Genomic DNA, 25,060 nt, shown 5'->3' on the forward strand with positions numbered 1-25,060 from the left:
TTTGGCATTTGCCCTGCTTGGGACAAGCTTGGAATCGCTGTCGTTCGAGTATCGATCCTTCGGCTCGATCAGCGGTTCTCCGTCTCCAGATATGGCGGAGTCGCGCGCCTTCGATGATCTTCTCGAAGTTGTCAGTTTAATGAGGGGAAATCCCATGAAAGTGCCATAGTGAGTGAGTTGGGGAGAGACGAGAGCTGGTCCTGGCCCCAATATTGAGTTTCTTTGACCACAGTCGAGTGGGGATCAGTCAGCAAGCGCAATGTGATCTGTCAAAGCCGCATTGCTGCGTCTGTGTCTCTGTCTCTCTCTCTTCAGCTTCCCCTCCGCAGCTGCATCAATCACCTTCATCTCCGCCATTTGATTGATTGATTGACCGCTCTGCATTGCATTATTATTATCCTCCCCCCTCAATCAGTGGTTCTACGAGCCACCCCCTTGGGTTTGCTCCCCCTGTTTGTGCGTCTGCCACCAACACAATGACTAGGTCTGCCATCATCTCATTGGCGCCAGTGTCGTGTTTGCCCAGTTCCCTCGAGGTCTGGGAAGTCGGCCCTGGCTGGCCCATCAAGCTGCTCTAGCGAGTCAGTGGCTCCCAACCGGCTAAGCAGTCAGCGACATCTGTCAAATCCTCTCCACTTTTTACTCTGATCATCGTCTCTAGCTGATCGATCCCTCATCTGTCCGAGCCGTTATATTGTCATGAGGACGCGAGTGTGTTTCGCGTCAGCCACCGGATTTATTGGCCGCTATTGAACTCGCGTGTAGCAAACGGCTGAGGAAATGCCAAAAAAAAAAAGCGTTATTCCATTGTGATCCGTCCTCGAGAACAATGACAGAGATCCCTTGCATCGTGTTCAGGGGGACCCCTGCCTTGTCAAAGCCAGCTCAGGAACGATTCGATTGCCACTGTTGCACAAAACCGGCAGTCCCCATGCAGCTGGAGTCGTGCGGGCAGCGAATTGCGTCTGTGGGGAGGCTTCGGGTCTCCAGCTCTTCTCTTTGTTTTTGTTCGGGGGCGTGCATCACCCGATTAATGGGTTTAGGCCGCAGCATATGCCAGGGAAAGCTTTGACGAGGGGCTTTAAACTCGAAGAGGATGGTCAAATCTACACCTCCTAGCTCGATCTTCCTCGGGGCCAGCTTCCGAAGCCACGACTTGCGCTTCATTTATCTATCAACTCAAGAGGGGATCTGCTTCAGAGGAAACTCCGGTGCAAGTTCGTCGCCAGAGTTAGAAAAAGGATCGGAACTCAGGATCGCCCCTCAAACGTCTCGCTAGCTCTCTTTGCTTTTTTCTTCGTGTCCACTTCGAGCGAGGCTAACTTCCCTTCTAGGCGATCAATAGCTCCACGCGCTGCGCAGTAGATACTGCATGGTTCATCGCCAATGCTTCCCCTCTGCTTGTCCGGCCCCCGATGGCTTCCAATCCTAGCACGCAGGAATAGTTCTTGCTTTCGTCCAACTTTATCTGACAATTACCGAGAACGAGCTATGGGTCCCAATTGGCGCTGCATCATTTGTGCATTTTTGCACCAAGCGTTCATTTGACGAAAGATATCTCCGGAATACATAAGTTTATGACAGCGCCGATTCTCGAGTATCCCATTCTTAAGCCTGGGCCAGCCTACCGTACTCCTGTCACCGAGGCATTCTCTTTTGTCTTCACGACGCTAGGTCTCAAATTCAGCCCGCAATCACGTTTCACTAAGTATCGTAGATATCGGCCTCAATAAGCCTCTGTCAGACTTTCTTCGGATCCCCCGCGCTCGAAACTCGTTGTCCCTCTTACAATTGCTTATGGCATTGAACACACGATTGACTTCTTGACAAACGACCTACCTCTTCCAAGACATTCAGGGCAAGAAAAACGTGTATAGTTACTCGCATACCTTGACTCCGACACACGGCAGCCGGACCGCATACTCTCAAACACTGAGCCTCCATTTCGTTCTGCCACCGTTCACGTTCTACCTTGCCGGTGGCTTAGGCCCGGCCGCAAACCCTCACCCATGCAGAGGCGCAACGAAACCGGGGCGGTCCTTGAGGCACCGAGTCCGACCATCCCGACATACCGGCCCAGTTCGCAATCGTCCAAACGCACGTACACCCTATCGGCTCTTTCCCCAAAGTATCAGCAGTACTTGTCCATGACAGAAGATATACATCCTTTAGACAGAGCACAACCAGAGGACGAGAATGTCACAGAGATTGTTCGCTTTCTCCAGACCCACGTATCCCCCCTGCCTGCGCAGACGAACGGCCCAAAGGACATGATCAAAGCCGGACAGAGGCGCCTCAGACTGGCGTTGCGGAACAAGAAGAGCACGGAGTCAAAGGCAAGGGCGGAGGAAGCGGCTCGTCAACTCGCAGCACTTCAGCAACATAATAATTTCCGGAAGTTGCATTACGACAAATGGGGCAACAAGCAAAGTGTTGGTTCGTCGGCGTCGAGCTCCAAATCCACCACTGATCTCAGCTACAAGTCGACCTCGAAACGGGATGTTGAGGGCATTGGGCGGCCCTGGCTGGATCATCCGCTTCAAAGGAGGGACGAGCCGGGCTCGAAGGGAAGTAGTCATGTCTCGTCACTGGATCTCCGTGACCTCGCATCATTTGTGGAGGCGGCTGTGAATTTCTCCCAGAGTGAAGATTGCGAGCCTCCGCCCTACCAGCCTCAGTACGCGACAACTGCATCCGCCATTGATCGCATTCCACATCCCAGTGTGCTTCCTAGATCCCTCGCCGTGGCCTCCGGACCGAACATGGAAGATATGGGTCGTAAGACTAGCGACGAGTTGTTTATTGCCTCACGGTCCAACGATTCAGCTCAGCCGTTGAGGTCAAGCGAGAGATCGAACGTAAGTATACTTGCAACTTTAGTATTCCCGCCGGTTGAACGATACTAACGCTAAACAGTACGAGACACAGCCTCTAGAATTGAAATCGAAGCGCACCGGTCCAGTGGCTCCCAAGCTAGCACCACCAGCCAGCTCTAGGAGCTCCTCAGCACCAACAACACCGATCCTCAAACTCTTCCCCGACGCTGTAACCCCTCGCACTTCAAGCAAAAAAGCCCTTCGTGTCCCGACCAACCGATCCGCGACACCGAAAGCATCTTTGCCGCCTGTCCCTACATCTCAGAGCACTCCGGCATTGCCTTCTGTCTTTGAGTCGAACAACCGCGAATTTCGAAATTCGTCCAACAGCCTACCCAAGATTCATGAAGATGCGTCCGATGCACACCGTACAAGGCAGTCTAGTACGACTGCGCCGGAACAGCCTCCGGTAACTGCCAGGGAAAGGCTCGATCCGGCGGATGCACAAGCGAAGGAGGCTCGTCGTCCTTCGTCCTTGCCTCCAGGCATTATGGATGCCTTTCCTATCCCCGCGCCAGCCAAACCTCTCCCTACAGTGCCCGGACCAAGTATTCAAAACCATGAAAGCAGTGAGCATTCGGTTGTGAGCAAACGGAGAAGCAAGCTCGACTTGAATCGTCATATTGCGGAGCTTCCGGGAAGCCTACCGCCGGGTATCAGTATGTCATCGCCGAGCAGCCCGGATACCAACAACAGTGCTTCGCGAGGTCGTGACTCTCCGTTTCCGAGAATTGTTGGAACCGTGAACCCAGCGACACCCGAGGCAGGACCGCTTGAATCTATCCAGCCCCGGCGTGGCTCGCTGGGCAAAGCTGGGCGAACTCGCGAAGCCAAGGTCCGCTCGTTGATAATGAGAGATCTTGCCAAAAGCCGACATATGAAGGATTCAAGTAAGGGCCAGATTGATGAGTCCCAGAAGGAAGCAGGGTCAGCCCAAACACGGAGAACTGATGATTCTCAATCCAAGCCCCAAGAGCAGTATCGAAGGATGGTCTCCCCTGGTTCTTCATCGCCTCCTCTCAAGGCTCCTCAACCAACGCACCCATCGCGACAACTCATCCAGAATCGACGATACTGCACGCCTCTAGCAACGACGATGGCTGCGGCACTCGAGCGTCATGAAAACCCGCCAAGCTCGACTCAAAACCGGAAACACCACGTATCTCGACGAAGTAGCGCGTTGAATCTCGAAGCAAAACCTGTGAGAGAACCAGTGAAACAAAATATACCTGACCAGGAGGAAACTCCCCTACCATCATCGGATGACGAAGGCCCGACCGGGGACTTTTACTGGAACCCGCCGCGCAAAAGCACCGGAAGACGCCGACGAAAACCAGCTCCTATAGTTGTTGATAAACCTGCCACGGAAAGGGGGCAGCCGCAGAAGAAACAGCCGACCACCAACAGTATGAGCCCAACAATGCTTCAGAACTACAGCCGGCGTGGTCTCGCGAAGAAGCCGCAGGCGCATCCCTCTGCGAAGGATCATCAGACTTATGAACGGCACAACTACCACACACCAGAACCCAAGCCCAATACTTCGCTCGAGGGACGGGTTGAGCATCTTGAGCGTCAAAATAAGATTCTCCAAGCGGCACTTCTTGCGGCCTTGGATGTGGGTGTCAAGCAGGACTTGTCCAGCCTTCTGATGGCAACGACGGCTTCAAACACGACGCCTCCACTCACCGGTACATCTTTTTCCTCGGGGACCAACACTGTCTCCTCTGAGGCGTTCTCAACTAGGCAAGAAAGACATCCTCGCAATGGAAAGGCGCCATACCAGCCAGAAAGCTGGATCGCAAGCCCCGACTCGTTCAAGAAGGACAACTACGGAAGCGATGACGTCGAAGCCAGGGAGATTGAGCAGATGATTGATGAGTTCGACCTTGACTGGTTATCGGATCGGTCGAGCATTCTTACCAGGGGCTGATCCATTTTGATGCCATGCCTCTGCCTCTGCCTCTGCCTCTTGCCATTGTGTGATTTTATCTATCGTCCACTCTATTTTCTATGTACCCCAGGCCGTCAGCTGGGCTTGAGCTATGACCGCTGCCAATCATGCTAGTATATTTCTTATGTCCTGGACACTCACTTTATGATGCTCCTAATTATGTCCTCTTCCCCTTTTCCTTGGTGTACATTGTCCTCGCAGATAGTCCAGCTGCTTTGTACATAGAATCCATTCCATCTGAACCGTTGAGAAGCGAACATGCTTACAACATTAGCTCTGAGTACTACCCATCAATCACTCTTTTTTCTAATTCAAGCAATAATATCAAAATTGTAAGAGAAGAAGATAGAAGATTGCGTTGTTTGCCCTAAGAGCAAGATTATGCTTAGTCACCCATCTATTGCGGCGGCCGACAATGGAGCTTGTTGACAACAACAAATTGGGCAAGCAGCTTCGTTCCCCCTCAATCGAACAACAACAATCTGCTGTCCCAAGCTTTACAGTAACTGCTACCTGACAACTGTTGACCAGCGCTATAAGCAGGCCTTATTGCGCCCGCAGCGTCTTTAGCCACACGTCTCCAAACAAACAAGCTCACCTCCGTCTCTAAACACCCTCCCCGCAGCAAGTTCACAGCCCAAAATGGCCAACTCATCTACAGTACGCACATTCTTCGTCGCCAAAATCCATTGAGAAATAGGAAAAGCTGACATCTTCCCCGAACATAGTCCCCTCAAATCCCCCAACACGTCTCCGCCCTCCTCTCCCACCTCACTTCCCGCCCGGGCGTGCAATCAACCCTCATTCTCTCCCGCAAAGACGGCTCGATAATCCAGACAACGGGCCTCCTGGCACCGCCTAAACGCCCATCCGTTACGAGCGAAGCGTCCATCCCTGCCCCTGCCCCGGTTATATCGGAAGACGCCGCACCATCTACCGACGCCGCTACAGCTACAGACACAGCTACAGCTACAGAACCCGAACCTGCCTTCGCAGAAACAGAAACACACCTCCAATCTCCAACAAGCACATCAACACAGACCCAGACCCAGACTCAAGTGCCATCAAAACCCTTCCAACCAACCCAAGCCGAATCCCTAGCAGCCCATATCTTCGCCTTCGTATCCAGCGCGTCGAATCTCAGCTTTGCGCTTGCGAACCCCTTGAACGAGGATAGCTCGGCGAATGGAATCAGTGAGACGGGGCTGGCTAATGGGACCACAACAACTGGGTCTGGGTCTGGAACGGGCGAGGGGGAAGGTGAGGGCTCGGAGGGACAGGATGAGGATGAGGTCAAGCTGTTGAGGCTCCGAACGAAGAAGCATGAGATTGTGGTGGTGCCTGATCGGAAGTATCTGCTTTGTGTTGTGCAGGATGCGACGCCTGCTGCGAGTGGGGGGTGGGCGGCGGGGGCGGGGAGGTTTGCGAGGTAGAGACAGTGGTATATTATTAATAATCTAGGATGGAGAGCTTTATGCTGTTCTCAGATGTGTGAAGATATACCCAGGTTAATGTAGTAATATCGAGGAGCATTGGACATTAAGGGGGCCCAATCAGAGTATTCGGTAGCCGATGGTCCGGAATATATAATTGCCAACCAGGGCTCTAGAGATCGTAACCACATTCCCGCTGCAAAAAATCTCTTTTGTTGTTTGATTATAAAGCTTAATATACCCATATGCTACAAGACCGAGGGAAACTATGCAAGATCTTAGGCACCCTTGATATTCGAATACAAGAAGACCAGACTTCTGGCGCAATGAGCCGTCTACAATAACCTAGCTTATATTTATGCAAATATGCATAAGCTCATACTGATTCATGAGACGTCATACCCAGGTTATGAATGCCCACTGGCCGGCTTATCACCTTCCTTATGCGGCACAGCCTAGGCCGCTTTTGGTAGTACACCTCCGAACCTCAATTTCGGTGAGGGAGCATCGGGAGGATTCGCAGCAATAATGCTGCGCTGCGCTGGCAGATGGGTTCCGAAGTTGAACCGGCTGTGATGGCCGGCCATGCTGGCTCTTCAGGGCTTCTTGATTCTGTCTTTAGGCAAAATCTAGCCATAACTAGGTGAGTATTGCACGTGATTAGCTCCCAAATAACAGCCCTATAGGTATGTATACACTACCACTCTCTAGGGTGTCCCAGGTACGCGGTAGAAGACCCGAGCAAACATAATAATCACTCCATCAACAGTGGCTTATAGTCCTGACCCTTTAGTCTGTATGGGGTCGAGACTAGGGCCGACTCTCTTTGCTCATATCCCTTCGTTCATAGACTGCAAAGACCTCATGGTACTGAATTGGGTGAAGTACCAGCAAGGATGATATAGGAGTTATCATTCTCCAAACTTCATAGGCCCCCTGAAAGCGGCAACCTTGATCATGCCTTGTAAGATGTGCTCAAGCTCATGTCGCAGCTTCTTGCATAGGTCTGCTTCTTGTACCTAGGAGCTGGGTAGCCTGGAGTCTGCCTAGTTCTCACTGCGGGGAAGGCAACGTGATCTCTAAAGATGCACAATCGAAGTATCGCCATTGGTTGGGGCAGTTGCAGTGGGGATGGGATTTCTGGCATGATTCAAAGTACGTGGGGCGCGGGTAAAGTACAGGCTGTAGGGAGTCCCGAAACTCTCCGGCTCAACTCCGCCGTCTCAAGGCTTGAATTCCGATCGCTGGGGACGGAGACGGATGATGATGTGGTGGTGGCAGTGTGTCTGATGTTATTCTCGGATGCCCTGTCCTGCTCAGCCTGGTTGCGCGTCTACTCCTTGATCTGCATACTATTACTGTTGAAAATCCATGCGATCAATAGCCGAGCAACGCGGCTTAGAGTGGCTTCGGCGTCGGATGTTATTCTGGGCTTGGATGATGAATCCCACACCGCAGGCCAGTTATAGTTGTGCCTCTTAAGACTCTCGTGATTACAACTTGACAGATGAAGACCAAGATCTGAGTCAGGTCAAGCGTCCTGCAAAGCATCAGCTCCTGGAACCTTCGATTGGATGCAGGCTGGCCATCTGGATGATGCTGCCTGGTTGGTTCCACAGCCAGTTGTCATGATGCTGCGTACGACCGGCTTTTCTGCTGTCCAGCCACGGGCACTTCTCCGGTGAGCTCCTCAGTTCCAGTAGGATAGAGTATTGTGAGACTGCAAAGCCATCTGCCTGGTGCTGCCTTGGCCTTGGGGTTGTGTGGTGATGGACTGACATGTCCAGGGGTGGCGTTACTATGGTAGGTGGCTGGAAATGCAGACGTGGTGGTTGGCTGACACTCTGAATTTTCTTTGGGCCGTCACCGTCAACCTCCGCATCACAGCCTCCAATGACCATTCCAACTGGCCCGCTGCTTCAGGTCATCATGGTGTTCATGCCGTCGTTGCTTTCGTCGAATGATGGGCGTCCGGATGGAGTCCCATTACTCTCTTGGGAACTGCACATCTTGTTCATGCCTGCTGCCACCTAACCGATATCGCGCTACGTTGCTAGTCTCTTTCATGATTGAAGTTCAAGTGGACTTCAAGTCGACCCCGGAGTTGCGTTGGACTTGGACTGGGTTATGATCCAATTCTATAGTCTATACTATGACGTTTGGGGTAGTGCGATCCAGCCTGACGGACCGAGACTCGACTCCAACGGCAGTAAATCTATCCATCGATACTTACAAAGTACTATTGTGAAAAGTACTCCGTACTATTGTGGCTTTCTTTATCGCGAGAAAGACTCCGGGCCTGGACTGCAGCAGTAAAGAATCTGTTAGTCATTTCTAAAATCTGCGTGAAAAGTCAAAATGATGAAAAGCGCCGTGGCTGGTGAGCAGTAATCCAGTAGAGAGAAAAGGAACCACAGAGTGTGTTAGCATACTCTGGAAGGGTGGGAGCGATATTAAGAAGAACAAATATAGAGGTCCAAGGCTGTGTTGTGCTGCTATCGCCGGGGACAGAGAACGAAAGAGTCATCGCTATCCGCTCCCGTCTGCTTTTCCGACACTCGACCTGACTGGCCTCTCCCGATCCCTCTTCCTCTTCTCTTCCCCCCCAGGGTGACTCTTCTGCCCTTCAACTCCCTATCTATCTACCTCTATCTTCTTCCCTCTGTTTATATCCTCTTTTTCTGATTATATTCTCGATGGTTATTCTCCTGGCGTCTGTTTAGTGCTCTTGCTCGGTCTTGCTCTTTCTGTTGCTCGTTTTTTGCCTTCGGTGGTCCCTGCATCCGCTCTCTTCCTCAGTTCCGCCACTCTCGCCACTGGTCACGGTGAGTGACTCTTGCAAAGTAATTCCTCGTCCCTTGTGCCTTTTCCCTCAGTGCCACCCCCTACTGCTTCTCCTGTCGCTGCCTGACCCGGCATCGTCCTCTTATCGGTTTTACTGGACCCAACGTTAGTCATTTGGCTTGGACTCCGCCGCCCTCTCCCCATATAGTCACCAGACGGCGGACCCTTGGTTTCTCTCCGTTCGCCTTTCGAGTGGGAGTCATAACCAGGCGGCAAAGGATCCATAAATTCAGAGAAGCGCTTGCTGACTAGCTTTTCTTCTCTCACATCAGCCTATTTCGAGCCTCATAACGACCTTGTTCCTCGTCGTTTGATCTCGTGTTTGCCTCCCGATACAACAGCTGACTGCCTGGACAAGCGCGCCGTACCTGCCTGCTTGCCTCCGGTCCGCCGTTCTATCGGCCCTCTATAACATCATATTTCGCCTTCCAAAATGTACCCTGCTGTTTCGTCTGTTGTTCCGGTCACCTCTATTGTCGAATCCATTCCCCAAGATCACCGAGGCTCCTCTGACATGGTTGCTGTCTCTTACTGAGTCATATCGCATACAACTTTTGTCCTGAAAGAGAAGAGTCACGTTAGCTTCTATCAACGTGCCTCTTTGCTACCTCACGATATCCGGCCTGATCTTCTTGGACTCTACAATACGTGATCGGAACACTAGACGGTGACTCCTCTTCCGCTCCTTGCCACGTTCTCCTACGACCTATACATACCTACCTAACCCGCTCCTACCTTGTTGGGTAACGACACATCCAACGCCCTAACCTCTTCACCTTGATACTTCACTACAAACTGGAGTATTTTCGCTCTTAGGCTCGCCGTCGCCTGCGAACTCAAGACGGTTTTTTGTCTTATCGCTTCTCGTTTACGGTTACTTGCACAACGGTATTTTTGACAAACTCACGGTTTACAATAACGTCGCCACGTCGCTATAATATTCGACTTTTGATACTAGGCCAAACGATAATACTTGTTTTTTGAGAGGTATTGAGTCGTGAGACTATATAACAACGGATATGAACGGGATTGACGTGTTAGGTTTGAGCACCTCAAACCAAAGCATACAATACAAGGCGCCATCTGCGCACCCGTATGCCTCGTCGATCTCATCGTCGGCATCCTCCTCTTCCTCCTCGGTTTTCTCCTTAGATGCGGTATCCAGCCAAAGCTCCCTCTCGTCATCCACAAGCTCTGTCGATGTGATCTGGGAGAATGAAGGTGAATACCATGCCGGGGGGAGACTAGGTGCCATCGGCGGTGTGCGTGGTTGTTTCAGGGGCACTGCTCCAACAGCTGCCGATGTCGCTGTCCCGCCGGAGTTGCGTAAACATCCCCGACGTACCAACAGTGGCTTGCAGTCTTCCGGCGCATCAGGCGCGCGCCCTCCGCCCTGTCTTCTTCGGCAGTCCGAGCGGAAGGTCAACTTTGTCGACAATCTTGTCGGTGAGTGAGATAAGTATGATATTCAAAGGAGATGTGCTAAGCTTTATACACAAGACACTGCGTCAATGATCGTCGAAACTATTTGGCCTTTATCCGCGGTATCGCTTCGAAGCGATTCTGCTACAGGATGCAAGGGTGTCTTGCCCCTTCGCACTTTTATCCAAGAAACGCTTCGTCGGTCGCGGACGAGCTACAGCACGTTGCAGGTAGCCCTCTACTACTTGATCAAGATCAAGTCGCACGTGCCTAGCCCAGAACAGGCGCAGGATCAGTCGCGGACGAAGTCAGTCTGCCGGGCTATGCAGTGTGGCCGCCGTATGTTCTTAGCGGCTTTGATCCTCGCGTCAAAATATCTTCAGGACCGGAACTACTCCGCTCGTGCCTGGAGCAAGATCTCTGGTCTCAACACGCTAGAAATCAACCAGAACGAGCTTATGTTCCTGGAAGCTGTTGACTGGAAACTTCACATTACCGAAGCTACCTTCCAACGCTGGACGGATATCGTCCTGAAGTACACCCCGGGCGCGGGTAACATGTTCTCTATCGATGGGCAGTCATGGCGAACTGTCATTCCTAGACTCACACCTGAGTTGGATGAAATCGACAACGAGCCTTTGACTCCTTCAAGCATGGAAAGATTCGACGGTGGCTTTGCATCAAACTTCCCGTCGCCTCGCAGCGCTTGTGCGCGGCCACCGATCTACCATTCGGTCTCTGCCGAGCCTACCTCGCTTCCTTCCATCTCTCAGATTCCGGAACTGAACCGACCGGACAGCACTGTTCCATCCCTACCAACGCTCCCTCGACTCCCTCTATTGCCAACGCCCCAGTTGACTCCTCAAACGAGCGATGCCTCCACTCCTGCTGCGAGTGCTGGCTGCCGCCCCTCGTATCGACGTCAAATGTGTGCTGCCATGTCTCAGAGCATGTGCACGGCGCGGTCAATGTATGACCAGCGCCCATCGCTGTGCTCAAAGGCTAGCAGCGCTCTGGAAGGGTTTCCTACCTTCATGCGTCGTTCATCACTCGCTCGTTCGACGTCTTCTGCATCGTCACCAGAGTCGATGGTTTCGGATGTTTCGACCCTGTCCTCTCAGTCATCCCGCTCCTCCTTTTCCAGCGCGTCTACGGGTTCTGTGCCTACTTTGCCTAGCCTCGCGATGCAGGCCACCCTCCGTTGCACAGGCAACTCATTCAAGGGAAGCCGGAAGCACATACCGATGGCCTCCCCGATCGATGAGATAACCTTTAGCGGATCAAATTCACCAGAGAGCTATCTGGGCTCCAGCCGAGTCCCGGATATGGCTAGCTTCTCCATGGGAACTCCGGTGGACGTGACTTCGACTCACGAAGCTGCTCACAGCCTGTGTCAGCTATCAGGTCAAAAGTCTGCTGGTCAAGGGCAACGCCGACTCACCCGCAAGCGTGGTCGCACCGGGTCTGATGACCTGCAGCTACAGCACCATGTGCGTAGCCTGATTCGCTCCGACACTTCTGCTGAAGGAACAGTACTTCCGGATGGCAATCTGGCTGAACTGCTCCGTATGTCGCAGCCTTCCAACACTCCTTCCTCTCTTCCATCGCTTAGCGCCCTTGGCCTCGGCGCTCCTTTGTCCGGTCCAGCTGGAATGAAGCGTGCTTGCTGTGGTAGCGAAGCAAGAAAGATTGCGCTCCACCCTAGTTTGCGCGTTGACTACTGACGGACTGAGGTATTGTCATGAAGACTCTCATTTCTTTCCGCTATGGCCCGTTTCTTTGCTGTAACAAAGAAAACTTGCTATTAACAAACACTGCTATTGCATAATTTCTATTTTCTACCGGCTTCTAACTCGTCGATCGAGTTGCTCTTTCTGAACATCTTCAACGGCGTAAAGGAAGAGACCAGGGTCGGAAAAGTTCCTGTGAACTTGTTTCTGAGGTCCTATTTGCAACGGGAAAAAGCGTCCTTTTTCTACTCATTGTATATACCCTACTACCGTTGTTGGGCTTCGGCGATGGGCGATGGGAGTCTATATTGACATTGACCTATATGCGGCGAGCTTGGTCCAGCTCGCTGGTGTATGATGTATGTTGGAGTGGACTAATGCTTTCCTTGCCATTTCTTTGATGTCACCTACTTGCTTGATCTGCTCTATCATACGAACCGGAGTGTTTGGGAGGGGAACGGAATGGATTGATTCAAGCGTCTGCAGCTGATCTTACTTCGGAGTATCTCTCACCGGCGGTGTATCTGATCCCCACTGCATCATCGACGGAGTAAGGGCTAGTTGCATCGCAATCAGAGGAGTTACTGGGGTCCCTCGGAGTCTGACGGGTTTTGATTTTGATTTGCTTCCTTTTATTTCTGTGCTTTAAACATACGCCGAGAACTAAATGCCCATAGTTCAACAGGTTCTTTGATCATCATTTGCATCTTACAGTAAGCAGAGATTTCATTCTCCCCGTCTACTTGACACAGCTACCTTGGACAAGGCAAGGCTTCTGGCGCTCGGACGAAGAAAATCTGAACTTCGTACCATTTCCAAGAACCGTAGCTCAGCTGAGCCCGCTGCACGCCTAAACCGTCCGCGACGGTCCAAGATCAAAGAGAATCCGTGCAAGAGCCTCTCGCTCAGGTGATGCCTCCCTCTCCCCACTTCCAAGTTCCAACCGTGGTAACGTGAGACTGAAAGTGAACTCTCCTGTGAGGCTATGACTCACTTCGCAGCGCCCAGCTTCCCCAAGGATTTATTAGCGAGATAGCCTGATTGCGAATCTTGGGACGACGAACCGACATCCGAAGATATCCAGCCCTTTCATCAGAAGATCAGACGAAAATTGCCCAGATAGGTGAGTCATGCCGATAGGTGGCGATGGTGTACTGCCTGATGATTGAGGCAGATGTGGTGTCTGGTAAGGCAGATAAACAGCAAGGCAGCAAGGCAGCGCTATGGATTATATAAACAGAATCAAGAGTCACATGATACAGATATGACCGGCTAGCTATCTCAGGACTAGCGCCATCAGATAAGATCAATCAGGCCATAACGGCGCTAGAGAGGGGAATGACCTGGGTCTTTTCGGATGGACTGGCTTCCCCTCATTTTCCTTTATCCTTCCGCCTTCCCTTTCTTCGTAGACGTGTGAGAAACGCCCTCATAATCTTTCTGCTTGAAGCTTCTGTTTCTCAGTACTTCCCGTGCTGCTCCTTCGCTTGGTCTTTACGTTCAACACATGGCTCCGGTCGCGAAGCTGGCCTACGTCCTCTACCTGCTGGGGTTCCTGTCCCAAGGCATACTGGCGAGTCCCTTGTCAGGTTTAAGCAGCGAAGAGCCCGCCCAAGTCTTGCTGGCTGAATCTCAGGACTCTCTAAATGTCCCAACCGATACCATTCTCGTGAACTCTGACTCTGAGGAAGAGGGACTCCTCCCACCCTCGTGGTGGACCTCAACTCTAATGGCCCGCCGCCTCCTAGCCCTCTCTACATCAGGCGTGGCTTCTACAATCTTTCCCAGCCATCTACCACCTTACAGCCGTACGCCCGACACCGTCGCCGGCCACTCGGTCAGTCTGAAGGAGTACTTCGCCGACTGCGACGAGGCACTCCCCGCCGAGTCCGGCAACGGCGGAGACGGCAACCCAACCTTCCTGGCCCTGCACGTGGCAACAACCTTCCGTAACACGGCCGCCGGATCCAACATCTCGCTCTCAATCGACTGGTGGGACCATCTCAACCAGACCTCGCCGGTTTTCCCGGGCTTCCCGCTTAGCCCGGCGGGTCTGCCGCGCGTTACGCTGTTTGGCTACATTGAGCCCTTTGGGACGCCGGTGCCGGCGGAGACGGAGAAGGCGCTGAAGGAGTGTTATACTGCTGCTCATCCGGACTCGAAGGTCTGGCTGCCTGGCCGCCCGGGGTCCCCGCATTCGAGCTTCTGGGCCAAGATGGTTGTTACCCAGGTTTACTGGATTGGAGGGTTTGGGGGACTGCAGCAGATTGGGTGGTTTGATATGGATCAGTGGAGGGGGATTCAGCGGAAGGGGAGCTTGCCTGGTGTTGGGGATGGACGGGGGTGGGAGGATGTGAGGCTTCCGGGGGAGAATTAGCGGAGGACTCCGTAAGGGCTGGACCGCTGGGTACGCTACTGTCGAGGCTGGGCGTGGTCCGGACGAGAGGTGGCTTGATAAGGGGTACGAAGATTGGTAGAACTTAGCGACCAAGAGATCCTTTTTTACACCACTGTCACGTATATGCTAGACAGTTATAGCAAGCGATTCCTTTGTTGCAGGATAAGAGATAAGGCGTCCAATGGCCGCAGTCTTGGAGTTATCGTATCTGGAGCTCCTATCTGCGCTTATCTCTGCTTATCTCCTCACAGTGACATACATATTATCATCTCCTCCCAGTGACTTCAGCTGCGATTGATTGACCTGCCGTTATACCAGCTCTTCAAGATGAGGGTCCCTAAACTGCGCCTGCACCGGCCTCACCTCCACGTCTCGCAGTCGCAGTCTGCATTCGCCTCCGGCAACGCCCGCTGGACGAATCTCGATCTCGACCCCGTTCCCCGCGCCGCCCGCCTCTGGGGTCCGCTCAGTTTCATCTGTACCCACCCCTCACTCCACCTTACACTTTACTCTCAAGAAAGGACTAACATGAGTGTGAATCACCAGCTTACTGGATCTCCGACGCCTTCAACGCCGCAACCTGGCAATTCGCCTCCTCCATCATAGCCGTCGGCCTCTCATGGCGCGAATCCCTCGGCATCGTCGCCCTTTCCTTCTTCATCATCTCCTTCGTGATCGCCGCCAACGGCGCCGTCGGCTCAATCTACCACATCCCCTTCCCCGTGATCGCGCGCGCAAGCTGGGGATTCTGGGGCTCGTACATTGCGATCATCTCGCGCGTCATTCTAGCGATCTTCTGGTTCGCGATCCAGAACGTCAATGGCGCAAATGCAGTCAAGGCGATGATCGGCGCGATCTGGCCGTCGTTCTTGACGATGCGCAATACGATTCCTGAAAACCAGGGGATTGAAACGAATACCATGATTGCGTACCTTGTTTTCTGGATCGTGCAGTTTCCGTTCCTATCCATACACCCGAATAAAGTGCGTTGGCTTTTTGTGGCGAAGAGTGTCATTGTTCCTGCGGCGTGGATTGCCATTTTGATCTGGGCGTTTGTGGCCGAGGGGAGTGGTGCGCTGTTTGAGCAGAGGCCTACCGTTTCGGGGAGCCAGTATAGTTGGGTCTGGCTGGCTAGTATGACGAGTGTGTTGGGGAACTATGCGACGTTGAGTGTGAACCAGGTACGGACGTCTCCTGACATACCTACCTGGCATTGAATACCGTCAGTGCTAATATATGGCTGCACAGAGCGACTTCTCTCGCTACTCGCGCGTCTCCGCAAAATGGCAGCTCCTGTACATCCCGCTCCTCCCCATAATCTTCACCTTCATCTCCTTCATCGGCATCGCCGCCTCATCCGCAGGCTGGTCGCGCTACAACACCGCCTCGATTCCCTGGGACCCCATCGAGCTAATCAGCCACTGGAACTCGCGCGCGGCACGCTTCTTCGGCGCATTCAGCTTCGCCCTCGCCTCGTTGGGCGTAAACATCAGCGCGAACTCAATCTCCGCAGCAAACGACCTTATGGCTCTGTTCCCGCAATACATCGACCTCCGCCGCGGCCAGATCATCTGCGGCGTTATCTCCTGGGCCCTTGTCCCCTGGAAGATATTGGAGAGCGCAAACAACTTCCTGAACTTCATGTCGGCGTATGCGATTTTCCTTGGTCCCATTGCCGCAATCATGCTGTGGGACTACTGGCTCATTAAGAAGAGGAAGTACGATACCGTTGCGCTGTACCAGCCGACCACGGATATCTACCGCTTCAATCGGTGGCTTGTGAACTGGCGCGCTGTTGTGAGTTTTCTTGTTGGGGTTGTGCCTAGTTTGCCGGGTTTGGCGAATAGCGTTAACTCGGGTATTGATGTTGGGGTTGGGATCCATCCGTATCAGTTTGGGTGGCTGCTTGGCTTTGTGGGGACGAGTTTGGTCTATGTTGGATTGTCTTATGCGTTTCCGGTGAGGGAGGCGCTGGTGGCTAGGGCTGTGCTTGCTGATGAGGTTTATGATGCGGGCGAGATTGAGGGGGTTGAGGGGGGAAGTATGGGAGTGGGAGGGAGTGAGGAGCGTGAGACTGGGCCGGCGGAGGGGTATAGGGGGGTCGGGGTAGGGAAGGAGAAGGGGTTTGCGGTTTATTGAGGTGGTTTTTATCTTGATGGTATATAGATCTTCGGGCTTACTGTATATATGAGATGTGATATGAGATATGACTTGGGGAATAGAATATGATACTTAGGGCTGAATATCAGCTTGTGCGAAATATCAGCAAGATACCAGCAAAATATCATCGTTGGCAGCCCAGTTCAAGTGCCCGCAATTGCTTAGTTTGCTGCCCCTAGAACAAACCAACAGTAGCTCTCGGATGCCGTGGCTGTGTATCAGTGAAGCTATGAGGTTTTCTGACAGCCTATCTCTTCTGCTCTGCTCCAGACGTGATTTACACAGAAATTGACCATAGTGACTGTTTTGTCATATATTTAGCATGGTATGTACAGACAAGCAAAGCCATGTCCTCTTTTCAATCAACCGTAAACGCCTTGAGGAGCCCAGCAACACGACACCTATGCTTTTAAACCATCCGCATCTCCCACCGAGTCTGCATGATAGCCCCATCTAGAACTCATCATCACTCCCATCCCCCTCTAGCTCCCCCCTCGCATTCTTGAGCACCTTAGCCACAAGCGCAGAAGCCCGTCCAGTCTCACCCCCCTCCCCTCTCGCAACCTCAAGACCATTCTCAACAGCCCCCACGAAGCCACGGGAGACAAAAACCCGCCATCTGTCCTCGCGCGTCTCGTACATCTCTCCCTCCTCATCGCGCGGCGCTCCGAACAGATTGAGCGTCAGGTACGGCGACGCAATCGAGTTAGGAATGCGATGCGAGGAGAACGTCGTAATGGGGAAGGTGCTCATGTACGCATTCTCCCCCTCAGAGTCGGAAGATGTGTCCATGGCACTTGGCGAATGCGCAGCGCCAATCCCCGCATTCAGGAACTCAGCCATAACACTGAGGAACCGTACCTGCGGGCGTCCCTTCGCGCCCGCTTTACCATACGTAGCTTTCCCGCCATTCGAGTTCGACCCCGTAGAAGTCGACTTCGGCGCGGGCGTCACCGTCCCAGACGACCCTGTCGTCGCCAAACTCGTCCACTTGCTCTTCGCCTCAACATGCCACCCCAGCACAGACAGAAAACAATTCAGCGTCTTGACCCACCCCCCCGCAACAGAGACGACCTCCTCCCCCGCAACAGAAACAAGCCACCCCAGGATCTCGACCGAGCTCACCCGTACCTCCGCGGCTAGATGCGTCATGCCCGCGCGGATATACGGCATCAGCGTACCGACATGGTCGCGGATATCGTTCTCAGGCAGCGCGCGGAAGAACTTGAGTAGATTGCCGCGTACACTTGCAGCCGAGTCTAGGATGAGCGGGAGGAGGGACGGGAGCATGAGGCTTACGGGCTGCGGAGGTGGGAGGTGCGAGGGCTGCGATGTTAGGGTTGTTGTTAGGTGCGCGAGGGAGTCGCGCCGCTGGGAATCGGATTTTGAAGAGAGTAATGATAGGTGGTGCGTGAATTGGGTTGAGGTGCTGGGGGCGGAGAGCGTGAGGGATTGTTGGGTTAGGGTTATTGCTGCTGGGGTTAGCTTCTGTTTCCCATTGTTTTTGGATATGTCTGGAGGATGAGGTGGTGATGGGACTGGGCTACAGCTGGCTAGACAGCAGATAGCTGACTCCAGCCATGTCTGCAAAGCAAGCTAGCTAGCTGTCCAGCCCAGCCAGTCCCTCAACCACCATCTCAGAGACAAGGAAAGGAAGAGCAAGCACACCTTTCGACTTGAAGCTCGTATCTGTGAAATTATCAGGCTTGGCCTTGGCCTTGCCGACCTTCAATTTTGGTTTCTGCGTTTTATGTTAGCTTGTGTTCTTGTATGTAGGGATAGAAGACGTACAACAAAGTCTTTAGCCTTCTCCTTCTTTCTCTTGGCGCTGTTGCCCATTTTGTCTGTGGTGGCTGGTTTTGGTTCCCGCGCTGGGAAAGTTTGACAAAATCGACAAGTCTGGCCGTAGATATACCGATTTAAAGGGTCTGAAAGTGATTACTCAGTTCAACGTGAGTTGCTTGTGTTGTTTGATGGTCGATGATTTCTTCAAGTCGAGATGCCGGAAATTTTATATTCGTCACGTGAGTCACTTGCCAAGCCCCGGCAGCGCTCCACTGATGAAGTTCTACAGAGGAATCTACTCGAAGGGCACTATTACTCAAATTTAGGCGAAAGGAGAAGAAAGTCATACGTAGCAATCATAATCTATTAGACTAAAGCAAAGAGATGCGCACTTCTGCCCGGCCTGACCTCGAATGCAACAATAAACATAGGAAACAGAAAGCGAAAAACGAAACATCAGAACAAACCAAGGCCAGGTACCGGACAGACGCGGTGATATCAAGCAAAAATCACAAGTCAAGCACAAACATGGACATGACGATCCTCACAAACATACATATCTCGAATCGTCAGTCCAGATTAGACGTAAAAAGACCATGAAGACCGAAGACGAAGACCGAGACGGTAGACAAAACCGAACCGAAAGTGCATCACTCGTAACCATTAAATCAGCGTCGTGAAGCCATTTTTTGACGCTCAGTCCCGCGCAATCACCAAACGCCTGCTCTAGTGAGAATCCCGACTCTGTGTGATCATCAGGTCTATGTCGTATCAAATATCATCACAAATAAGAAAATCAACAAGCGAGTTGAAAGCGCAAAGTCTACAAACTCATTGTCAACCACTCCCATTCCTGGCTCGCGCCCTGTCCAGCAGCGATACTGTGGTTGGCAGGGTTGACGGCCGCTGGAGGCATGGCCGGTGCCAGCGGGACAACCTTCGACCGCCCGCCGGACGAGGTGGTACTGGTCGGGCTTTCAGCCATATCAACGTCAGAGGCCTTTTCCAGCCTGCGCTGACGTTTCGGTGCGACCTGAACCGCTCCACGACTGCTAGTTGCACCGGGAGATGTAGTAGCTGCCGGGCTGGACTTAGGCGGGGCAGCCGCAATGGGAACGACACCAGAACCTCGGCCGGAGCTACCCGGCATTGCTGGAGGAGACTCGGACGCTGTGTTGCTTTGAGCCCGGCTAGAAGTAGGCACAGTTGGAGTCTGCTGAACCGAGTTCTTACGGGCAGATTTCTTGGACACCCGCGAGGAACCCACCGCAAGGCTGTTGGCACTGTTTCGGTTGCGCTTTTTTATCACATCCGTCTTGAGTGACAACGGACGCACCACGCCATGCAGTTTAAGGAACAGGCCGCATGCGTTGCACAGTGGCTGGCCTTCCGGGTTACGCCGCCAAAGCGGTGTAGTCTGCGTGAAGCAGTTCGTGCAAGTGGTAGGACCACTTTGCTCGCCGGGTTTGGTGCCACCTGGACTGGCGGGCCGAGATGGAGCAGCGCTGTTCAACCCAGATTCAGGCGGAGTGTTGGGGGAGGTGTGAGAGGACGGGCCTGAAGCCATGCTCTGGCGTAGCAGCTGAGCCGTGTTTGGGGTAGACGAGGTACGGGCAATCTTCTGGCGTCGCGGATCCTGATCCCGATTGCGCACCTCGCTGACGGACGCAGCCGACCCATGAGTCCTACCTAGGCTTCCGCCCTGGTTCCACTCGCTAGGGGTGTCCATCATATCTGACGATCCGATAGTAACGTGCTTCCGGTGCTGGGCAGCAAAAGCGGGCAGAGACTGGTAGGAGCCAGGGTATGACGCATCCCACACCATGTTGCCATTCATATCACCCATGGTTTCATCGCCAAATTCGGCCGGCATTGCCAAACCGCGGCTCGAGAATTGGGTCCCCTCGTCATCTTCGTTGTCAGAGTCGGCGCCAAAACTGAACATAGCGGCGTGATTGCCATTAAAATTATTGGGGTTCAACACCTGAGTTGGGTCGACATGCTGGGGAATGGAAAAGGCAGGAGATTGCATGGAGGAAGACTGGGCGCCCATGTGGGCATTCTGCTGCGAAAGATCTTGGGTCGAACCACCCTGATTGTACATGTACCGGGGTTGCAGAGAGGCGGACAGGTTCGACCGCTGAGTGACATAGGTGGGGATAACCCTACGTTGCGAGCGAGTGTCCACAGGCATGTCAAAATACTTCGAGTGTTCACCGTCGTATGTAGGCTGAGGTGTCGACGCCGTCGATTGATAACCGGAAGGCGGGGGAGAAAAGAAGTCAGTTGAGTTGAGTGAAGAGGCAATCGGAGTTTGAGCGTAAAGATTCGCAAATGGGTTGCTGCTAGTCATTGGCGACTCGCTGGGAGAGAAGGTAAATTGCTGCTGATACGGGCCTGCAGAGGGAAGAATGGGATCCTCGCCGAGGTTGAAAGTGTCCAACGCGAAGGTCATGCCCGGAGACGTGTGGTTATGAGCATTGACGAGCTGCTGAGCGTTCATCTGATGTTGCATGGCCATTCCAGAGGAAGTATCCAAAGCGTACTCCGGCACAGCATGCGAGAACTCCGGATCATGAGCCAACATGCTGGTGGACACAGGAGGTACGTGAGGCGAGGCCTCCGCCGGCCGCTTGCGGGAAGGAATCTGCAGGTTGAAAAACTGGCGCTCGTCGATGCTCGTCTTGCGGACTCTGCGAGGCACGTAGCCAAACTCACTCTCCCTCCGCTGATCCTGTGCCGGGTGGGGGAACGATGCAGGTACGGGAGTGGCTTCGGACGCCGCTTGGTCCCTGCGAACCTTGATAGGAATGCCGGCAGTGACGGCTTCGGAAGCCTTCGTTGTAGTAGGGGATGGGTGGTCTGAAGGAGAGAATGGAATGATGAAGTCGTCGAGATTCATAGGATCTGAAAGCGTATCCGCAGCCGTGGTGGGCGTGTTGAGGGAACGATCGGACAGACGGAGCTGAGCAATGCCACTCATACCAGGAATAGGACTATTTTTACTGGAGAGACTATAGAAGGTTAGCAGAAGAAAAAGAAAAGAAACACCAGATCGGGAATGATGACGTACCGAGCCTGCTGCTGGGCGCGCTCTTTCTCCTGGCGCCGCAAACTAAGAGCCATCATTCTCCAGGTCAAATTTTCCATGCGCTCCTGGTTGGGTAATTGAGCTTTCGTCCTAGAGTACAGCTTCCATATTTGAGTCGCTAATGGGTCCCTCTTCTGCATCTCATCAGGGCTGTCGAACCCTCTAGGAGCATTTTCCTTCCATTCGGGAAACAGAGAGTCCTGGAGCAGGTTGTCTTGACCTTGAGCCGAGTCAGAGGGCGACTCGAGCGAAAAGTCGTCAGACAGCTGCGAGGGCGCAGCGAAGTGGTGAGAGGGCAGGTTGGGATTGCGGGCGGCGGACGAGCGATCGAAGTCGGCGAAATCATGCGAGGTGGGAAAACCGGCGGCGGCGGCTTGTGTCGGTCGCACACGGCCAGAACCACCCCCGAGAGTCAACCCAGACATGATCGTGGGCTGGTAATCTCGTGGGCCCCTCTAATTGGAAGGCCACGAGGAAGAAGAAAATAATAGATAAGAAAAGAGGCCAGGAAAGGAAGTGAGATAGATACGGCAGGGAAGGGGAGAGACGTAGATAAGAGCGACGAGAAGGCAAGATGGAAGGAATGGAGGGGGAATGGAAGAGCAGTAATTGGCCCCTTCGCGGAGGACAGTCAGCCTGGCAGCGAAGGTCTGGAGAGGAAGAAATTCAGCTTACCCGCCGTTGACGACCAGAAGGCCGGCTCCAAGCGTTGCAAGGTCGAGGCGAGGTGCAGGGAAGAAGCGAAGAAGGTGCAGCAGGTGCAGCAGGCGCGGAAGCTAGGATCGGGTCTGAGATCACGATGATTAATGATTAATCCTGACCGAATGGCAAGCAAGGATGCACACCCCGGCTTTGCTCGCAATCGATGATGATATGATTATTTTTTTTCGTATATGTATCTCGGCAGTCGCTCTGAGTCTCTTGCCTTTTCTTTTTATTCTTTTGTAGGTGGGGGCAGTTTGATTGAGCTCGAGCTATGACTTCGTGCTGGGACAGCAAAAAAGGCTCCGGCCGATACAGACGGAGCGCATTGGGATTGCGATGTATTTGAATCAATTGATCGCGATTCGCGAACCGATAGAGAGGGGGGCAAGAAGAGAGGGGTAGTCTATACTACTGTACGGGGGATGAAGGGATTTTGGCAAGTAGTTGGAGGAATGAGAATTAGATGGATGATGCAGTGGTTGACCAGCCAAAGAGAGGATCACATTCAGATGATAAACAGATGAATTATGGATTCAGGTAATAGCTAAAATAATGAAAACGACCCATGTCAGTACTAGCAGCGGCCTGCATGGCCTCCGGATTCTTCTCTTGTCCAGACGGTCTTTTTTTTTGCTTTCCCGCCGTAAGAAGACGAAATTCGTCAGTGCCGCACCGACCTGGAGCTAGACGCTGCGCTAGACGCTTAACTCTGTCCTTAATATATTAAACAAGAAATCTTTAAAGAGTACGTTCACCGTTCTTTGTGAAGACCTCAAAGCGATGAACTCACTCTAGGAGAGGAAGTAATCGTAATACCGATACAGCAGAGCAGCCGGGGAGACGCAAGGTTTCATGCGGCGGGGAGGACTGGAGCAAGGCAGTAGATTTGGATTCCACTTTTATTCGAGCTTAATATACCTTTGCCGGCGTCTCCAATTATAGTCTGCATATAGTCAAATGATAGGTCATGTTGAGCTCAGCAGATGCTTGAGTCCCGGATCATTACTCCGCAAGTTTGTGCTACTAGCCTGCTACTGCTTCGTATACGAGCATTTCAGTCTGCTGCAGCCTGCAGCCTGCTAGTCTGAGACCAAAGTACCCGACAAAGTACCAGCGCCGACCCCTGCTAGCGGGGGTGCAACGGGAAAAAGCCCACCAATGGCACTGCTCTGTGCAAAAGCAAATCACTGCCCTTAGCGCGACCAGAACCAAACCAAGCCTCTGTTCATGCCGACTGCTATAGACTACGGAGATTCAGGTTAGCGCACTGACACCTGCCTATTGACTCGTGTGAATGTGATTGAGCCCTCAGCCGTCAATGCTTGGGCCAAATAGCCGCAATTTTGCCGTGCTGCCTACCATTGGCTCCGACCCATATTAGTGCACGCATTTCCCTTGGGAGGGTGTGCGCCGTAGGTCTAGACAAGCCGGCAATATGGGTGAAACTTGGAGCACGAGCATATCGGACGTCGACAACAAGATAGAGCTAGGCAAGCCGATGACAGTCTTCCGGAGTTAAGCTCTCTCCCGATATAGGACAGCCATGGAGTCCACATGGCTGAGAGGCCTCGCAGCGGGGCGGACGACATCGGGCAGTCCGGCTGGTCCGGAGTGATGCCGAGATGAACAGGAGGTTTGATGCCCGAAGCCTCCGGCATCCCAGTGTCTCAACGTCGGGCTGAGCCGGCCACGGACGAATCGACAACGACAACGGTGTCGCGCAGACGGGGTGATCGCTGCTCTCTGAGTCTCATTATTGCCGAACCATGGTTTCAAAAAACGTCTCTTTGTGCTAAAGACACACGAGGAGGCTGGCTAAAGATTGGTTTTGGAATGGAGTGATGATGTCGGTTCCTATCTTACCCGAAGCTCGTACGAGGCGGTACCCGAGGGCGGTAATGATGGTTTTGTCAGTTTGTTTCAGGCAGGAGCGACCTTCCACACTCCAAGTTCCAACTCCATCCGCATCTCAAGATCAAGAAGACAGGCCGCGGTGGATCGCGGGGCCCCTTGTCAGCTTGGTGTGGATTGATGACCTCAACTTCAGCATTCCGGCCTTGTTCCAGCCTCCTGTGTTTTTTGCTTCTGCTTGTCGGTGCCCTTGAAACTCAGAATGTTGAATCGGCTTCTTTCACTCCGGTCGCACGAGGCGATCGCTCGAAAGTCCGTGAAAGTGATCTCACCCTCCCCTCCTACTCGAGAAGGAAACCGAGCCGGTGCTGATTCAAGACCGCGTAAGAAGAGCCTCCCCATACTTCCCCAAGCTGACGGCCCCTGCTGTGGCAACCGGATGGGTCGAATGGGCGAGCGCGAATGAGATTGCCAAGGTCAAGCAAGGTTGGTCCAGGAAGCCGTTAGGCCCATCCGGCTAGCCACTGAAATGCGAGAGGGACCTAGGCACCTGAGTCGGACACTGTCCGTGCTGACCTTGCTAGAGGCGTTGTTGTGATTATCCTGATGAGCCCAAACCTGGTGGCGAGCCGCGAGCGAAGCACTGCGATCCAGGACAAGTTAGCCTCCGAAGAACAATTCGATAAGCCCACTCTTGTCTCCAACATCAAAGACGCTGGGAACTTGACGGCCCCGCAGAATAGACAACCGTGAGGGTCCACCGCTAGAAACACACACGTTCATTCGTCGGGCGAGTCGGTTGTTGTACCTTATC

At 53.1% G+C, this 25,060-nt stretch overlaps 7 protein-coding genes across 7 annotated transcripts; 5 read left to right on the forward strand and 2 right to left on the reverse strand.

Annotated features, from left to right (window-relative positions):
• Nucleotides 1-1,779: 1,779 nt before the first annotated feature.
• On the forward strand, nt 1,780-5,169 carry BDW74DRAFT_28233 (uncharacterized protein). The gene is made up of 2 exons (XM_073732411.1): nt 1,780-2,858; nt 2,917-5,169. Exons 1-2 carry the CDS (start codon nt 2,010-2,012, stop codon nt 4,804-4,806), a joined length of 2,739 nt encoding a protein of 912 aa, XP_073583451.1. The 5' UTR covers nt 1,780-2,009; the 3' UTR covers nt 4,807-5,169.
• On the forward strand, nt 5,168-6,341 carry BDW74DRAFT_28234 (uncharacterized protein). Its single transcript, XM_073732412.1, has 2 exons — nt 5,168-5,487; nt 5,556-6,341. The coding sequence occupies exons 1-2, from the start codon at nt 5,470-5,472 to the stop codon at nt 6,258-6,260; spliced, it is 723 nt and encodes a 240-aa protein (XP_073583452.1). The 5' UTR covers nt 5,168-5,469; the 3' UTR covers nt 6,261-6,341.
• A 3,252-nt stretch (nt 6,342-9,593) lies between these two features.
• Nucleotides 9,594-12,978, forward strand: BDW74DRAFT_185579 (putative G1/S-specific cyclin Pcl5). Its single transcript, XM_073731064.1, has 2 exons — nt 9,594-10,550; nt 10,605-12,978. The coding sequence occupies exons 1-2, from the start codon at nt 10,124-10,126 to the stop codon at nt 12,248-12,250; spliced, it is 2,073 nt and encodes a 690-aa protein (XP_073583453.1). The 5' UTR covers nt 9,594-10,123; the 3' UTR covers nt 12,251-12,978.
• A 785-nt stretch (nt 12,979-13,763) lies between these two features.
• Nucleotides 13,764-14,633, forward strand: BDW74DRAFT_168319 (uncharacterized protein; the record flags this gene model as incomplete). Its single annotated transcript, XM_073726804.1, has 1 exon — nt 13,764-14,633. The coding sequence occupies one exon, from the start codon at nt 13,764-13,766 to the stop codon at nt 14,631-14,633; it is 870 nt and encodes a 289-aa protein (XP_073583454.1).
• A 348-nt stretch (nt 14,634-14,981) lies between these two features.
• On the forward strand, nt 14,982-16,852 carry BDW74DRAFT_168320 (nucleobase cation symporter-1 family protein; the record flags this gene model as incomplete). The annotated part of the gene is made up of 4 exons (XM_073726805.1): nt 14,982-15,132; nt 15,201-15,835; nt 15,903-16,722; nt 16,821-16,852. 4 exons carry the CDS (start codon nt 14,982-14,984, stop codon nt 16,850-16,852), a joined length of 1,638 nt encoding a protein of 545 aa, XP_073583455.1.
• A 265-nt stretch (nt 16,853-17,117) lies between these two features.
• BDW74DRAFT_154483 (IPI1/TEX10 family protein) lies at nt 17,118-18,766 on the reverse strand. The gene is made up of 3 exons (XM_073724689.1): nt 18,606-18,766; nt 18,483-18,555; nt 17,118-18,286 (listed from the first exon to the last, which is right to left on the reverse strand). The coding sequence occupies exons 1-3, from the start codon at nt 18,651-18,653 to the stop codon at nt 17,268-17,270; spliced, it is 1,140 nt and encodes a 379-aa protein (XP_073583456.1). The 5' UTR covers nt 18,654-18,766; the 3' UTR covers nt 17,118-17,267.
• Nucleotides 18,767-18,942: 176 nt separating this feature from the next.
• On the reverse strand, nt 18,943-22,544 carry BDW74DRAFT_154484 (uncharacterized protein). Its single transcript, XM_073724690.1, has 2 exons — nt 21,673-22,544; nt 18,943-21,613 (listed from the first exon to the last, which is right to left on the reverse strand). The coding sequence occupies exons 1-2, from the start codon at nt 22,113-22,115 to the stop codon at nt 19,423-19,425; spliced, it is 2,634 nt and encodes an 877-aa protein (XP_073583457.1). The 5' UTR covers nt 22,116-22,544; the 3' UTR covers nt 18,943-19,422.
• Nucleotides 22,545-25,060: the final 2,516 nt, after the last annotated feature.

Source organism: Aspergillus multicolor (genome assembly GCF_047715735.1).
Source record: "Aspergillus multicolor strain CBS 133.54 unplaced genomic scaffold BDW74scaffold_14, whole genome shotgun sequence".
Lineage (NCBI taxonomy): Eukaryota > Fungi > Ascomycota > Eurotiomycetes > Eurotiales > Aspergillaceae > Aspergillus > Aspergillus multicolor.

Coding starts and splice junctions, on each gene's coding strand:
- BDW74DRAFT_154484 (XM_073724690.1), bottom strand. CDS start 22,115: ATGTCTGGGTTGACTCTCGGGGGTGGTTCTGGCCGTGTGCGACCGACA. Junction 21,614..21,672: donor CGCGCCCAGCAGCAGGCTCG/GTACGTCATCAT, acceptor AACCTTCTATAG/TCTCTCCAGTAAAAATAGTC.
- BDW74DRAFT_154483 (XM_073724689.1), bottom strand. CDS start 18,653: ATGGGCAACAGCGCCAAGAGAAAGAAGGAGAAGGCTAAAGACTTTGTT. Junction 18,556..18,605: donor AGAAGGCTAAAGACTTTGTT/GTACGTCTTCTA, acceptor CATAAAACGCAG/AAACCAAAATTGAAGGTCGG. Junction 18,287..18,482: donor TACGAGCTTCAAGTCGAAAG/GTGTGCTTGCTC, acceptor TAACCCCAGCAG/CAATAACCCTAACCCAACAA.
- BDW74DRAFT_28233 (XM_073732411.1), top strand. CDS start 2,010: ATGCAGAGGCGCAACGAAACCGGGGCGGTCCTTGAGGCACCGAGTCCG. Junction 2,859..2,916: donor GGTCAAGCGAGAGATCGAAC/GTAAGTATACTT, acceptor AACGCTAAACAG/TACGAGACACAGCCTCTAGA.
- BDW74DRAFT_185579 (XM_073731064.1), top strand. CDS start 10,124: ATGAACGGGATTGACGTGTTAGGTTTGAGCACCTCAAACCAAAGCATA. Junction 10,551..10,604: donor CTTTGTCGACAATCTTGTCG/GTGAGTGAGATA, acceptor TTTATACACAAG/ACACTGCGTCAATGATCGTC.